Source organism: Sphaerodactylus townsendi, linkage group LG03 (assembly GCF_021028975.2).
Source record: "Sphaerodactylus townsendi isolate TG3544 linkage group LG03, MPM_Stown_v2.3, whole genome shotgun sequence".
Taxonomy (NCBI): Eukaryota; Metazoa; Chordata; class Lepidosauria; order Squamata; family Sphaerodactylidae; genus Sphaerodactylus; species Sphaerodactylus townsendi.
Window position 1 is genome coordinate 170,127,581 of NC_059427.1, and position 13,767 is coordinate 170,141,347.

The following is a 13,767-nucleotide window of genomic DNA, read 5'->3' on the forward strand; positions in this document are numbered from 1 at the left end:
TTCTTCTCTCTCTAGGACTCATGCAAATGGATCCATTAAGCGGGGCAGCAAGGACAACGCTTCTGAAATTGTGTCTCTGCGCACGGGAATCGGAGTGCAGCTCAAAGACATCAAGGTGTTCAACAGAGCCAGGCAGAAGGGTGTGTAAAGATGGACTTGTCCTTTTATTTACCAAATTTATACCCGACCTTTATGCTCTCATCAGGTCCACTAGAGGCAGCTAACATATTAAAAAACATACACAATGAAATACATCTTAAATACCGTATATACTCATGTATAAGTCGACCCGCATATAAGTCGAGGCACCTAATTTTACCACACAAAACTGGGAAAACTTATTGACTCGCGTATAAGTCGAGGGTGGGAAATGCAGCATCAATTTAGGCATCAGTAGGTTAAATGTTTTTGAATCTTTATTTCAAAGAAAAACAGTAAACTGGCTCTGTAAGTGGAAAAGAGGGTCAACAAGAACAATATGGTATCAACAATAACTTTAAAAGTACAAAAACCTTAGCTCAACCAGCAACCAAGCTAAAACACAAGAGTTAAAATCCTTCCAAACTGGATTCCTCATCATCATATGTATGTCCAAATGTAACCCAACTTAGATTTTAAGAGGGATATTATCAGAGATGGAAAATCTACTATTAGCTTCCATTGTAAACAATGGGGGATGGGGCATCCCCTTTGGGGGTTAATAACTTTGGATCCCCTTGACCCAAACTTCACCAAACCTGGTTGGTAAAACAGTAAAGAGATTCCTCCTGATGAGACAGCCAGGTTTGGTGGTTTAATTCAGAGGGTCCAGTTAAGGGACCCTCAAAAAAGGGTAGTAGCCCTATCTACATCAGCTCCCATTGAAAAAACAATGGGGAATGGGGGGCACCTCCTTTGGGGGGTCCATAACTTTGACCCTGAACCAAATCCTTACCAAACTTGGCTGGTATCATCAGGAGAGTCTTCTGAGGGTACTCCTGAATTTTGGTGCCTCTAGCATAAAAAAACTGCGCCCCCTGGCCGGCAAATAAAAACACAAAAAAAAATTTAATGACCTCGATATAAGTCGAGGGGAGCTTTTTCAGCATTGAAAATGTGCTGAAAAATTCGACTTATACATGAGTATATACGGTAACTATTTAAACCAAATCAAAAGACATCATTAAACAATTAAAACCAAGCAAAATACCCATAAAGCAACATAAAAATAACAATTAAATCATAGTTCAGGAAGGAGAGGTCAATGGAGAGAATGCCTGATGAAACAAAAAAGTCTTCACCTGCTGGTGGAAGATGGCAACAGGTGAGTTTCTCTTTGGAGACAGTTCCAGTTTGGTGTCAGCACTGAGAAGGCCCACTCCTCAGTTGCCACTTGCCTAACCTCAAAAAGGTGAAGGGGCCCAAGACAGGGTCCTGGACAATGACCACAGCGGTTGGGTAGGTTTGTAAAGGATTAGGTGGTCCTTCAGGTGTGTTGGTCCCAAGGCATACAGGGCTTTTAAAGATCAATATTGCATCTTCAGGTGCAGGCCTGCTCACCATTATATCCATTACACAAAGGGGGTGGGGGGCAGAAGGCATTTGTGCTACCTTAGAGACGCCAGGTGCCTTTACAGTGGCCCTTATACAGATAAAGCTTAGATCAAAAATCAAAATTCCAGCGTAGATAAGCCAATTTCCCCTCTAAGGCAGCAAAAGCAAAGAGAAGATGAGCGTCAAGAGTAGAAATCAGAAATGAGAAAAGACCTTGCTCAGTATTCTTGCTGCTTTTAGCCTGATTATTACTGTACTGAGATGATTATAAGCTATTTAGGTTGGTCGATAGATAATTTGTAATATTTGATATACACATAATAAGCTTGATCTGGATGGATCCAGGCCAGCCTGATCTCATCACATCTCAGAAGCTAAGCAGGGTTGGTCTAGAGCCGTGGTGGCAAACCTATGGCGCTCCAGATGTCCATGGACTACAATTCCCATCAGCCCCTGCCAGCATGGCCAACCAGGCTAGTCATACTCTTCAGACCAGGCTACAAAGCACTGTGACACTGATTTTATTTTCTTCTGGGTTGCTTCTCCAGGTACCAATGTGTGCGCTCAGAACAACGGTGGCTGTCAGCAATTGTGCCTGTTCCGGGGAGGAGACCAGCGAACTTGCGCGTGCGCCCATGGCATGCTCTCTGAGGACAGTGTGACCTGCCGTGAGTATGATGGCTACCTGCTCTACTCGGAACGAACCATACTCAAGAGCATCCACTTGTCGGATGAGAACAACCTCAATGCACCCATCAAGCCTTTTGAAGATGGTGACCACATGAAAAACGTCATTGCCTTGGCTTTTGATTACCGCTATGGCAGCAAGGGTAGCAACCGCATCTTCTACAGTGACATTCATTTTGGCAACATCCAACAAATCAACGATGACGGAACTGGACGTAGAACCATAGTCGACAGTGAGTACTTTGGGTGCTGTTCTTTTTTCTTCCCTGATGGCTTCCTCTGGGGTGTGTTTAAGGGGGTGGGGGGCAGGCTGACCTCCATGGGCCCTGGAGAATAATAATAATAATTATTATTATTATTAATAGACCACCCTGCCCCCAAAGGGCTCAGGGCAGTGCACAATAAAACCAACAACAAACAACATAACATAATGTAACAATAAAAATCAAAAGTGCATTAAAATCCATTAAAACAGTAGCAACCTCATAACACGCAAAAAACCCTGTTTTAAAGTGGCATCCAAATCTCAAACTCCCTACAATCTCAAACCTCCCTTTCAATGTAATCTTGTCCTCTGTATAATCTCAAACACCTGCTCTTCCGACATGAATTCTCATTTGAAGCTTTGGTGAGCTTAAAGGATGTGGGGGGAAGTGTAGTGTTGTCCACTTGAGGCTCAACCTCTGAGAATCCTGTTGGCACCACGCAGGAAAAGTTGAACTTGGAGGTGATGACAGGACAAAGGAGAGGAAGCGGACTCTGAGGCAGGCCTCAAGAGCTTTGTAGATCAAAATCTCTGCATGATGAATTGTGCCCAGAAAACATTAAGGATCCAGCGCAAACTCTGGACAATATGCTGCCTTCATTCCTGGGTTGTGGTTGAGCTCTAACACATGCTATGGCTGACATTCAGAACTTCTTTTACTGGCTGCTGTGGGTTTTCCGGGCTGCATGGATGTGGTCTGGTAGTTTTTGCTCCTAATGTTTTGCCCTCATTTATGGCTGGCATCTTCAGAGGCATGTCACAGTGAGATGTGTTACTCAGAGAAAACACATCTCACCATGAACACATCTCGCCTCTGAAGATACTAGCCACAGATGCGAGTGAAATGTTAGGAGCAGAACTTGCCAGGCCACAGCCACACAGCCCAGGAAACCCACAACAGCCAGTTGATTCTAGCCATGAAAGTTTTCAGCAATGCATTGAACTTCTTTTCCTTGGATGAATTTAAGCAGCTGCAGTTCAACAGTAAGAAACTTGATTGAACCAGTTAGCCTTCAGTTGGCGAGTTGGGGCCCACAAATGGCTTGTATCCTGTCCTAAGGGTGAGATGAATCCACAGGCACTGCTATCATTTTTAGGGAATAATAATCGAAGGGATTCAGAACAACAGGTAGGCCCATTTTCCCTCAAAACTGTCTTGGAAGGGAGCGCACACACACTTAGTCCCCCCTTGTCTCAAATGAGCTGTTCTGATATTTAACCCCAAGTTTATATTCTATCCACCATTTCCAGCCTTCTCACCCAATAAAAATGAAAGTGCAGAATCTGCCGCAAATATGGGTAACACATCGTTTTTTACCCTTGCTATCAATAGGTACCTTGGAGCTAGCACTGCCGTGTTTTTTGTGTTTGGTGTGTTCCCTCCCTCCCTGGCTCTTCCTTTGAACTAGCACCGGTCAGCAGATGAGTCAGAAAAATTGGCATTTGCTTTGTCAGATGCCTGACCGGTTAGTGTGTTAGTAAAAGGGCTACAACAGCTGGAGCAGGTCACAATAGGGCCATAAGCTGAAACATGAAGGACTTGGGATGAATCTGCAAAGTATCTCCTATGTGGTTTGGAGCCAAAGCAAAAAAGCCTGGAGATGTTACTGTACTTTTAGTGCAGACTTTACTTTTAGTGCGGACTGCCTTGCATGGGAATGGGTCCTAGCTGAAGCTGAGGCACTTGTGGCTTATTAGGACTGTCCAGGAGATCTATAATCTCAGCCACAATCATCTGGGAAGTTTGTGACAAAGTAAAGAGCTGAATGTCTCAGCTCAAAACTGTCAAACTACTCCCTCCTTTAGACAGTTTTCAAAAACTTTTATTTTTGGTTTATCAGTATGCGTAATGGAAAAGAACAAAAAATTTTGCTCCCATCCCATTATGTTTCACCACTGTTAAACTGGTGAAATTGTTGTGACATCCGTAGAAGAAGAAGAGTTGGATTTATAATCCCCCTTTCTCTCCTGTAAGGAGACTCAAAGGGGCTTACAAACTCCTTTCCCTTCCCCCCTCACAACAAACACCCTGTGAGGTAGGTGGGGCTGAGAGAGCTCAGAAGAGCTGTGACTAGCCCAAGGTCACCCAGCTGGCATGCATTGGAGTGCACAAACTAATCTAGTTCACCATAAACGCATTGTCTTTCATTTCTTTTATTTTTTTCCAAGTGTAGAGGCTTTTCTTCCCAAAAAGCAGTTCCTCTATAAATCGATTCTCTTTCTATCTCCCTTGCTCAGTCCAGACTTATAGTGATACTTTATTAATAATTATAATATTTCAAACTTTCTGAATCCAGTCATGCACCATTGGAGGTTCTGCTTTCTTCTGCTGCCGTGCAATGACAAGACAGACAGCTGCTATTAAATTTCGGATTACTTTTCTAGGCAGTTTTTAATTATCAGAAGTCAATATGGGGAGTGGAGTGTCTGCTTTCTTCAATACATTATGGAGTGTTCAGCTGAGAGTTGTCGATGAGGCTGTGAGACAGCAGAAAAGCCCATGATGCGACATTCAGTTGCACATGTTTAAATAAAGATCAATTTTCTCCAGACAAGCCAATAGTTTCCCCGCACTGAGAGCTCTAGTGATTAAGGAGAATCGACAAGGTACTGTTTATTGGCAGAGAGATTATTAGGCAATTTGTCAGAAATTCAAATACAACTCTGTCTTATTGTTTGGGCAAGACTGCAGCACAGTGTTGTACTGTTGATTTGTGGGTTGTTTATCCTAACCTCTCTGAGCCTATATGACTTCAGTAGACTTAGAGGGGTATAACCAGTGGTGGGATTCAGCAGGTTCACACCACTTCAGCAGAACTGGCTATTAAAATGGTGCTTGTAAACAACCAGTTGTTAAATTATTTGAATCCCACCACTGGGTATAACTCTCCTTAGGATTGCCCTCGGAAATGGGCCTGCTGATGCCACTTTGTGCCAACACTGTGTGTTGCATTGCCCTCTGGTTTAGTTCTGACTTTAAACCCAAGCAGAAATTACCCAAGTTTATAGAATCGGGTGGGAAATATCTGGCATGATGGTCAGGGGCAGCATTTGGAAAATAATATTGATCCTGCTGTAAGAGTCAGGTGTGAACACATGAAGCTGCCTTAGACTGAAGCAGACTATTGGATTTTCAAGGTCAGCCTTGTCTATTTAGACCAGGGGTGAGGAATGTCCAGACTGTATAAGACCCGCAAAAACATTTGGTCTGGCCAGCTGCTGTCCATCCCTCTCGTGCCCGGAAATCGGGTGTGTCAAGGAGGAGGAGGAAAAGTAAGGGGGCGGAGCTTGCCCTAGGTCTCAGTCCCAGCTCGACGCCATCTTGTTTCACCGCCGCTTTGTGTTTGCTCCATTTGTCACATCCCCTCGTTTCGGCTGGGAACGTGCATTGGCTGGAGCTGGTGCCGTGGGACCCACTCTAGGGGCTGAGGTCGCCAAAGTGTGGCAGGAGCCACAAATGCTAATTCTGCTGGATGAAGGCATGAAAGCTAGAGAGAGGGGTCATGAGGAGCAGCAGTTGGGCTCTTCCATTCCTCTCCCCCCCCCCCCTTCAGTTGCTGTCATTCATGCTCCGACTTGCTGTTGGTTGAAATTGGGTCTCTCTGAGTGTTTTAATTGGTGGGCAGTGGGGAAGGCAGGTCGGTGATGCTTTTGCCCGGTGATTGGGTGAACGTCAGCAGCGGACCTAAGAGAGGGCAGAATAGAGCTGAAACGAAATACTGAGAGCTGGGGCGGGCATGGCCTTTTGATAATTTTGTACTGCCTGCGAATGATGTTATAAATGTATTGTCGAAGGCTTTCATGGCCGGAATCACTGGGGTGTTGTGTTGAAATCCACAAGCACATGGACAGTTTTCAGAAGAAAGGAAGAAACCATGAAAATGAACAAAAGTTGGCTACCAATACTGAAAAACACTAGAATCAAGACAGTGACTAATGAACACCACCCAGACAAAGGATGCCTCTAGGCAGTAAGCAATCCAAGGGAACAAAAGGCCTGGCTACTACTATGCAGATGCCTTCACTAATTGATTATGGCATCTTCATGGTTACTCACATTCTAAAATGGGCGGATCCCACTCAACACATGCAAATCAAGCTTGCTAATTGCACCCTTTACACTTGTTAAACAGGCAAATGGTTCTTTCTCCCACCCTGGACATTACATAGCCATATATACTCCACTTGCTTTACTACCATCAGATCCTCTGAAGATGCCAGCCCCTGATGCAGGCGAAACGTCAGGAGAAAATGCTGCTAGAACACAGCCCTACAGCCCGGAAACCACACAGCACCCCAGATGTTATAAATATCCAAATGGCCCTTGGCTGAAAAAAGGCTCCCCACCCCTGATTTAAACTGACAGCAGCTCTCCAGGGTTTTAGGGAAAAGTCTTTCACATCACCTACTACTTCACAGGTGTCAAACTCGCGGCCTTCCAGATGTTATGAACTACAGTTCCCATCATCCCCTGCCAGCATGATGCTGGCGGGGGATGATGGGAACTGTAGTCCATAACATCTGGAGGGCCGCGAGTTTGACACCTATGTAACTTGATCCTTTCCACTGGAGATGCCGGGGACTGAACCTGGGACTGTCTGGATGCCAAGCCGATTCTCTACTACTGAGCCACGGCATACGTGTGAAACATTATTGAAGTGAGATAAGTGGTACATTTAGCTCAGAACTGTTGGTTGTGAGTGGCTGCAGCTCTCCGAGTTGCCATGCAGAAAACTTTCCTAGCATCTGCTTCCTGAAATGGTGGCGTGAGGGGAATTAATCTGGGACCTTACGCGCTTGGAAATCTACCCTTTCCATGTGGCCCCTCTCTGTGATTTGTCTATGGACAAATTTCTTTTACAGTGGAGTGAATGCTTTGGCTGGAGAAAATAGCAACAAAGGCCATCCTCCCTCTTTGCAAATGATTTAAGTGTAAGACCAAGTCTCTGTTGCTTTGAATGAGAGAAGCAGGAGAGCTCTCCTAGTGAGGACTGCGTTGGACCAGGCTAAACTGGAGTTTATAACTCATTGTGAGCTGTGCTTTAAGAGACCTCATGCTTAGAAGCCTTGAGCCTTTCTTGCTGCCTGCACATTCAGAATTAGCGGCAACTGTGATTCATTGATGTTTTTAACTCATTAGCCAGATATATTATGCCATTAGTCTTGCTTAGAAGCTGACCTCCACAGCAGAGGAAAGACCTATTTCTGCTGCTGGCTAAATGAAGACTTCCTTGAAACTCCATGACCTTTAGAGTTCAGGATAACGTTTCCTCAAGAGGCCCATTAAGTTACTAGGGGAGGCATGAGCAACTTCCTAACCCTTGCATGTGGCAGAATAGTAGTTTTTCAGATATGGAATTTGCTGTTAATGGATTAAAATGTTGTGCCTAATTTAAATGTTTGAGCGTTCCTCTCAAGTGACTGGGGAAGACTCATATGTCTCCTTTAACCTTTGGATCCCCCTAGTCTTTTAAATAACTTGGACTAGCCCCAGTGGCGTAGTGCCAAGGGGACGGGGTGTGTGTGAGGCGTGGCGGGGGTGCAGGGCGCACAAGTGCCCTGGGCACAGTTCCTCCTCGCTCCGCCCCTGACTAACCCTTGTTAGGTACAGTACATGTACAGGAGAGGTGTGTTCTTTTGGTGCAAAGAGTTTTGCTGAAAAACAACAGGCCAGTAGTTGGGGGTGCTGTTCGAAAATTTATTGGGATGTGAGTTAGCTGGAGAGAGGCTTTGACCACCTCAGGGTGGGGGCAATAAAAGTTGAACAGATAAGAAGAAGAAGAGTTTGGATTTATATGCCCGCCCCCTTTCTCTTCTGTAAGGAGACTCAAAGGGATTTACAATCTCATTTCCCGCCACGCCCTGCCCCACCCCGCCCTGCCCCACAACAAACACCCTATGAGGTGGGTGGGCCTGAGAGAGCTCTGAAAAGCTGTGATTAGCCAAGGTCACCCAGCTGGCATGTGTTGGAGTGCACAGGCTAATCTAGCTCTCCAGATAAGCCTCCACAGCTCAAGTGGCAGTGCGGCGAATCAAACCCAGTTCTCCAGATTAGAGGGCACCTGCTCTTAACCACTGTACCACTGCTGCTCCTGTCAGTCTGCAAAACCATCTTGTGAAGGCTCTCCTGGACTGAACCTCTTTAAGACATTCTATACTTGAAGTGTTTTCAAAAAACTTGCTTGCAGAAGAACACTAGCAAAAAGAGAGGATTGTTCAGTCTAGAATTCTTCTTTAAATACTATTTATTCAGGCCCAACTATGGATCTGAAATGGTGCAGTTGACTCTAGGGTAAATTGTCTTGGTTGCTTAAGTGATGTGAAAGGCAGGACTTAAGGAGTTTCTTGTTATCAGATCATTGGTCTCAGAAAAGGCACAGAATGGTATAGAGTGGCAGCAAACACAAGGAGAAAAACAAGCAGTCTGCAGGATAAAATCAAAACATGTGCAAGACAAAACATGTCCTAACTCTTCTTGCTTCCTTTAACATGGGGGGTTATTAGGAGGCTGAGGGCACTGAGATCACAACAGTCAAATCGGTTTTAAGTCATTCGTAACTGGTAGTCTGCAGAACAAGACAGAGGGCTGAGTCCTTGACAAGTCAGGGAGTATCGTGTCTACTGTCTACTTCCCTGTTTGGAAACAAGGATTTTGTTGGAAGTCTCACCAATCTCTCCTCTCAACAGATGTCGGCTCAGTTGAGGGGCTGGCCTACCACCGAGGCTGGGATACTTTGTACTGGACAAGCTACACCACGTCCACCATTACACGGCATACTGTGAACCAGACTCGCCCTGGAGCTTTTGAAAGAGACACAGTAATCACTATGTCTGGGGATGACCATCCTCGAGCCTTCGTGCTAGATGAGTGCCAGAAGTAAGTTCCAGTGGACCTTGGACAATTTGAAAGCAAGTCCTTGTTATAGTTGAGAGTAGGGGAGGCCAACTCATGTGTCATGTGTCCGGTTATAGCAATAACCAGTAGAGCTCAGCCTTACAACTGTTTAGCAAAGCAAAGTCCTCCTTATCACTGAGGAGTGGAGGAGGCTGCTTGTATTTATTTATGTATCTGTTCATACCTGTATCCCAGTAGTGCTCAGCCCCAAAGGGCTTCTGATTTGAAACAATACTGAAAAGAAACCACCAAAGATCTGTTTAGACTCCTGAAATTTTGTAAGGGAGACGACCATGCCCTGCACCCTCTGGAACAGCCTAGCCCCGTTGCTTTGGAGAAGCTCCCCCAGAACTCTCCTTAGCCATTACTGACTGTATTTTTAAAATGTTATTTTATAACCTTTAATGGCATCGGTAAAAAAGAAAGAAAAGGATCAGAGGAATTGAAATCAGTTATTCGGTTTACGTGTACTTGTTAAAATAAAAACTAAAATTTTTGCCACGTCTTCAGTTCGTCTAGCATTGCGATCATTTAGAAGCAGCTGAATCTTATCTGGATCAGAGATGAATAAGCATCTGTTTTAGTGAGGCTCGATGAATAATCTGCTCTGCTTGATGTGGTTAGTGCAGTGCAGTAAAATACGTTCGGTGGACTTGACTTGCTTGAGGGGACATTTACATAGTCTTTCCTGTAAAAGAACATGGGAAAATCTTCCCCACGTGATGGCTGAAGGAAGAACATTTAGCCGGACCTGCATAAAACATTGTCTCATAACTGGTGAAGTGAGGTTGATAAGATATGCTAACAATGTTCTTCTGAAAGGCAGGATTCCATAACTCAGGGGTGAACAGACTCTGTTTGTCCATGATAGAAGTGTTTGGTTCTCCTGATCAAGTACTCTTTGTTTCATTACTGATTGTACTAAGGCAGGGAAATTGGGAAGGGTTGTTGTTATTCAAACCTTGCTCAGGGAATTTGCTCCTCTCCACTTTTCTCTAGCCTGATGTTCTGGACCAACTGGAACGAGCAGCACCCCAGCATTATGCGGGCCACACTTTCCGGCAACAATATGATCACCATCATCGATAAAGACATCCGCACACCCAACGGCCTGGCCATTGACCACAAAGCAGAAAAGATCTATTTCTCTGATGCTACACTAGACAAGATTGAGCGCTGTGAATATGACGGCTCTCAACGACAAGTAAGTCCCACCATCAGAAGGGCTTTCTCCCAGGGAAGTCTGGGAATGGGAGGGTCTAAAGTGATTATTGGAACTTTGGAACTTGCCATGGTGTAGAAGAGAGCATTGGTCACTGCTTAGCTTCTCTCCTGAGTGGAGACTCAAAACAGCTTATGACTAGGTCTCCCCTCCTATATTTTGTCCTTGCAACAGCCCTGTGAAGTAGGATAGGTCAAGAGAGAGAGTGAATAGTCCAGAGTCACCCAGCAAGCTTCCATGGCAGAATAAGGATTCTTAAAAATGTGTCCCAGATTTTAGTCATCATGCTGAGAGGTGACAAGGAGTGTAAAGATATATTGATAACTGGACATCTATACACAACGGGGTTTTATTCCTCTTTCTCAGTTTACTTTCGCTTGAGATGCTCAATAGTTTCCCAGAACGTCGAAGGTTGTTTGAAAGAGTAATCACCGTTCGTTGCGCATACTTTTCACTTCTGGAAAATAGGTCATGGAAGTTTGAGGTTTGTAAAAAAAAAAAGTTCAGTTTTATCAGAGGCCGTTGTAGGACAAAAGAATCCTCTGTGTGAAAAGAGACACCTGTCTCCTAAACTACTTTCAGCTGTCTTTTAAAAAAAGATTGCCTGCCTCCAGCCTTTAAAACAGCGACTTTATCAAACAGCATAAGCAAGCACTTGTGTGTATCCGCTGCCACAACAATGGAGCATCTTTGTTTGGCAAGATGTATAAAATGAATGAAGGAGAGATCTCTGAGGAGCTCACATGTTCAGAACTAGAGCCTGGGAATCTGGCCATTTCCCCGTCTCTGCACAAAGCTTGAAGTGTATTAAAAGCTATTTTCTCTTTCCAGCCTTTGTTCACCCTCCAGTGTTTTAATGTCTGAATATCAGCTCCTTGCCAGAATGAAGTAGAGTGTGTCTTAGATAAAATACCAGCTCTTTATCAAGGGGTAACATGCCACAGAAACATACGGCAAGCTGCCTATCTGAAAGCCAGTGCAGGGTAATGATATTTTTGGGCTAGAATCTGGCAGGCTCTGGTTCGAATCCCACCTCTGCCATGGAAGCTTGCTGGATGAGCTTGGATCAGTCACACCTTCTTGGCCTAACCTGCCTCCTAGGGTTCTTGGGAAGATAAAATGGAGGCAGGGAGAAAGATGTAAGCCACTTGGGGTATAAATTAAGTAAGTAAAATAGAAATAATAATCACCCTGCCAGATGGTATGGAGAATTTGGCCCCATGTGATCGAGGAGGTCTTCTGAGGGTAGAGGAAGTTTTGGACTTTGAGTGGAATGGTAGGATACAGACTGGAGTTTAACATCAGCAAAACAAGCTCCCTGCTTAGCTTCTTACTCAGCAGTTCTCAACCTGTGGGTCGTGACCCCTTTGGGGGTCGAACGAACCTTTCACAGGGGTCGCCTAAGACCATTGGAAAACACATATTTCCAATGGTCTTAGGAACCGAGACACAAATAATTTTATGGTTGGGGGTCACCACAACATGAGGACCTGTGTTAAAGGGTCACGGCATTAGGTCACGGCATTAGGAACCACTGTTCTAACTCCTTGTCCTCTCTGCTGCATAGGAGTTCAAGGAGATCCGTTGGTGTGAATGCCTCCTATAATTACATTGGGCCTCCCTTTCCAGGTGTCATTTCCTACACTGCTGACTTGCTTTGTGCGAAAGCAATAAGACACAAATGGAGGAAATATTTTTATTTAGGGACGACCTCCATATTGGGTCAGACCCCACTATGTAGTCACAGCTGGTCCTTCTTCTTTCACTTGGACTGTTACCACCCTCTGAAGTGGGGAAATACACCTCTCACAGCATGAATCTGGGAAGTTGCTTACCTAGCCGTTGATACGGTGCCCCCTCCTTGCTCCTACCCTGGCACTGGTACATCAGAGCCCTCATATTGAGGGGCCTGCCGTCCCCCCCTCTTTTGGGGTGGGTTGAAATTGAGGCGGGACGCCTTGTTTAAATTTTAATTATTAACCGCTGGTTTTAAGTATTTTAAGACGTTTTATTGATGGAGCCTATGTATTGTGTACTGGATTCGCTCCTGTTTAATGCTTCATGTTTTATATTGTGTTGTTCACCGCCCGGAGGCCTTCGGGGATCGGGCAGAATAGAAATTGAAATAATAAATAAATAAAAAAATAAAAAAATATGGGCCTCCTGGAAAGTTTGCAGATGTTGCCCAGAACATGCTTGTGACCGTCGTTCTGGCAGTGGTCCTAAGCACTTTACCTGGAAATAAATCCAAGGAAATCATTGAGATGTCCTTCCAGTAAACATGCTAAGTACATAGATATGAACCATTGTTAATTGATTGTGTCTCTCCCACCCTTGGCTGCTTCCATACATACATGTGTACATATGTGCCATCAAGTTGCAGCCCCTATAGGTAACCCCAGCAAGGGCTTTCAAGACTAGTTAGAATCAAGGGTGGTTTGCAATTGCCTTCCTCTGGAAAACCTTCCTTGGCGGTCTCCCCTCCAAGTACCAGGCCCGCTTTGCTTCTGAGACCTGACAAGATCAGGCTGTGCTGTGCTGCCCTTCCCTTCCCTCCCTTCTGCTTGAATCAAAATCCCCTCAGGAGTTCGGAATGTCACAAATTTTCTAGTTTGATCTTCAGCGGAGACTAATAGCTCTGCTTAATTGTGGGTTGCTTTTTGTTTATAGATTTGTCTTCAGGGGTGAGATTTTATTATTATTATTATTATTATTATTATTATTATTATTATTATTATTATTATTATTATTATTAAGTTATTTTTATTGATGATGATGATGATGATGATGATGATGATGATGATGATGATGATGATGATGATGATGATGATTTTGATTTGATATACCGCCCCATCCCCAGAGGGCTCTGGGCGGTGTACAACATAAAAACGGTATACATAAAATCATTAGAATATAGTTATCATAAATATCATTTAAAAACAGCGAATATTTCCTAACCTAGGCATCCCACAAAAGCCAGTGCTTAACCATAAACTAAATCCCTCCCAGGAAAAGAGGAGAGAGGGGGAGATGATAAAACCCGATGATATTAGGGACTCACATGGAACAAAGACCCATATGGAATGGGGCACACCTCCAGTGGCTTGGTCTCTCCAAAGGCCCGGGTGAAACAACTCAGTCTTACAGGCCCCTGCAGAAATCACC

General features: G+C 44.5%; 1 protein-coding gene across 1 annotated transcript in view; it reads left to right on the top strand.

Moving 5' to 3' along the window:
• LRP1 (LDL receptor related protein 1) overlaps window positions 1-13,767 on the top strand; it is a 466,085-nt gene that overhangs the window by 384,303 nt on the left and 68,015 nt on the right. Inside the window, 4 exon segments of the mRNA XM_048487597.1 lie at window positions 16-140; window positions 2,082-2,453; window positions 9,173-9,362; window positions 10,380-10,584. Of these exon segments, the coding sequence (XP_048343554.1) occupies window positions 16-140; window positions 2,082-2,453; window positions 9,173-9,362; window positions 10,380-10,584 (892 nt within the window).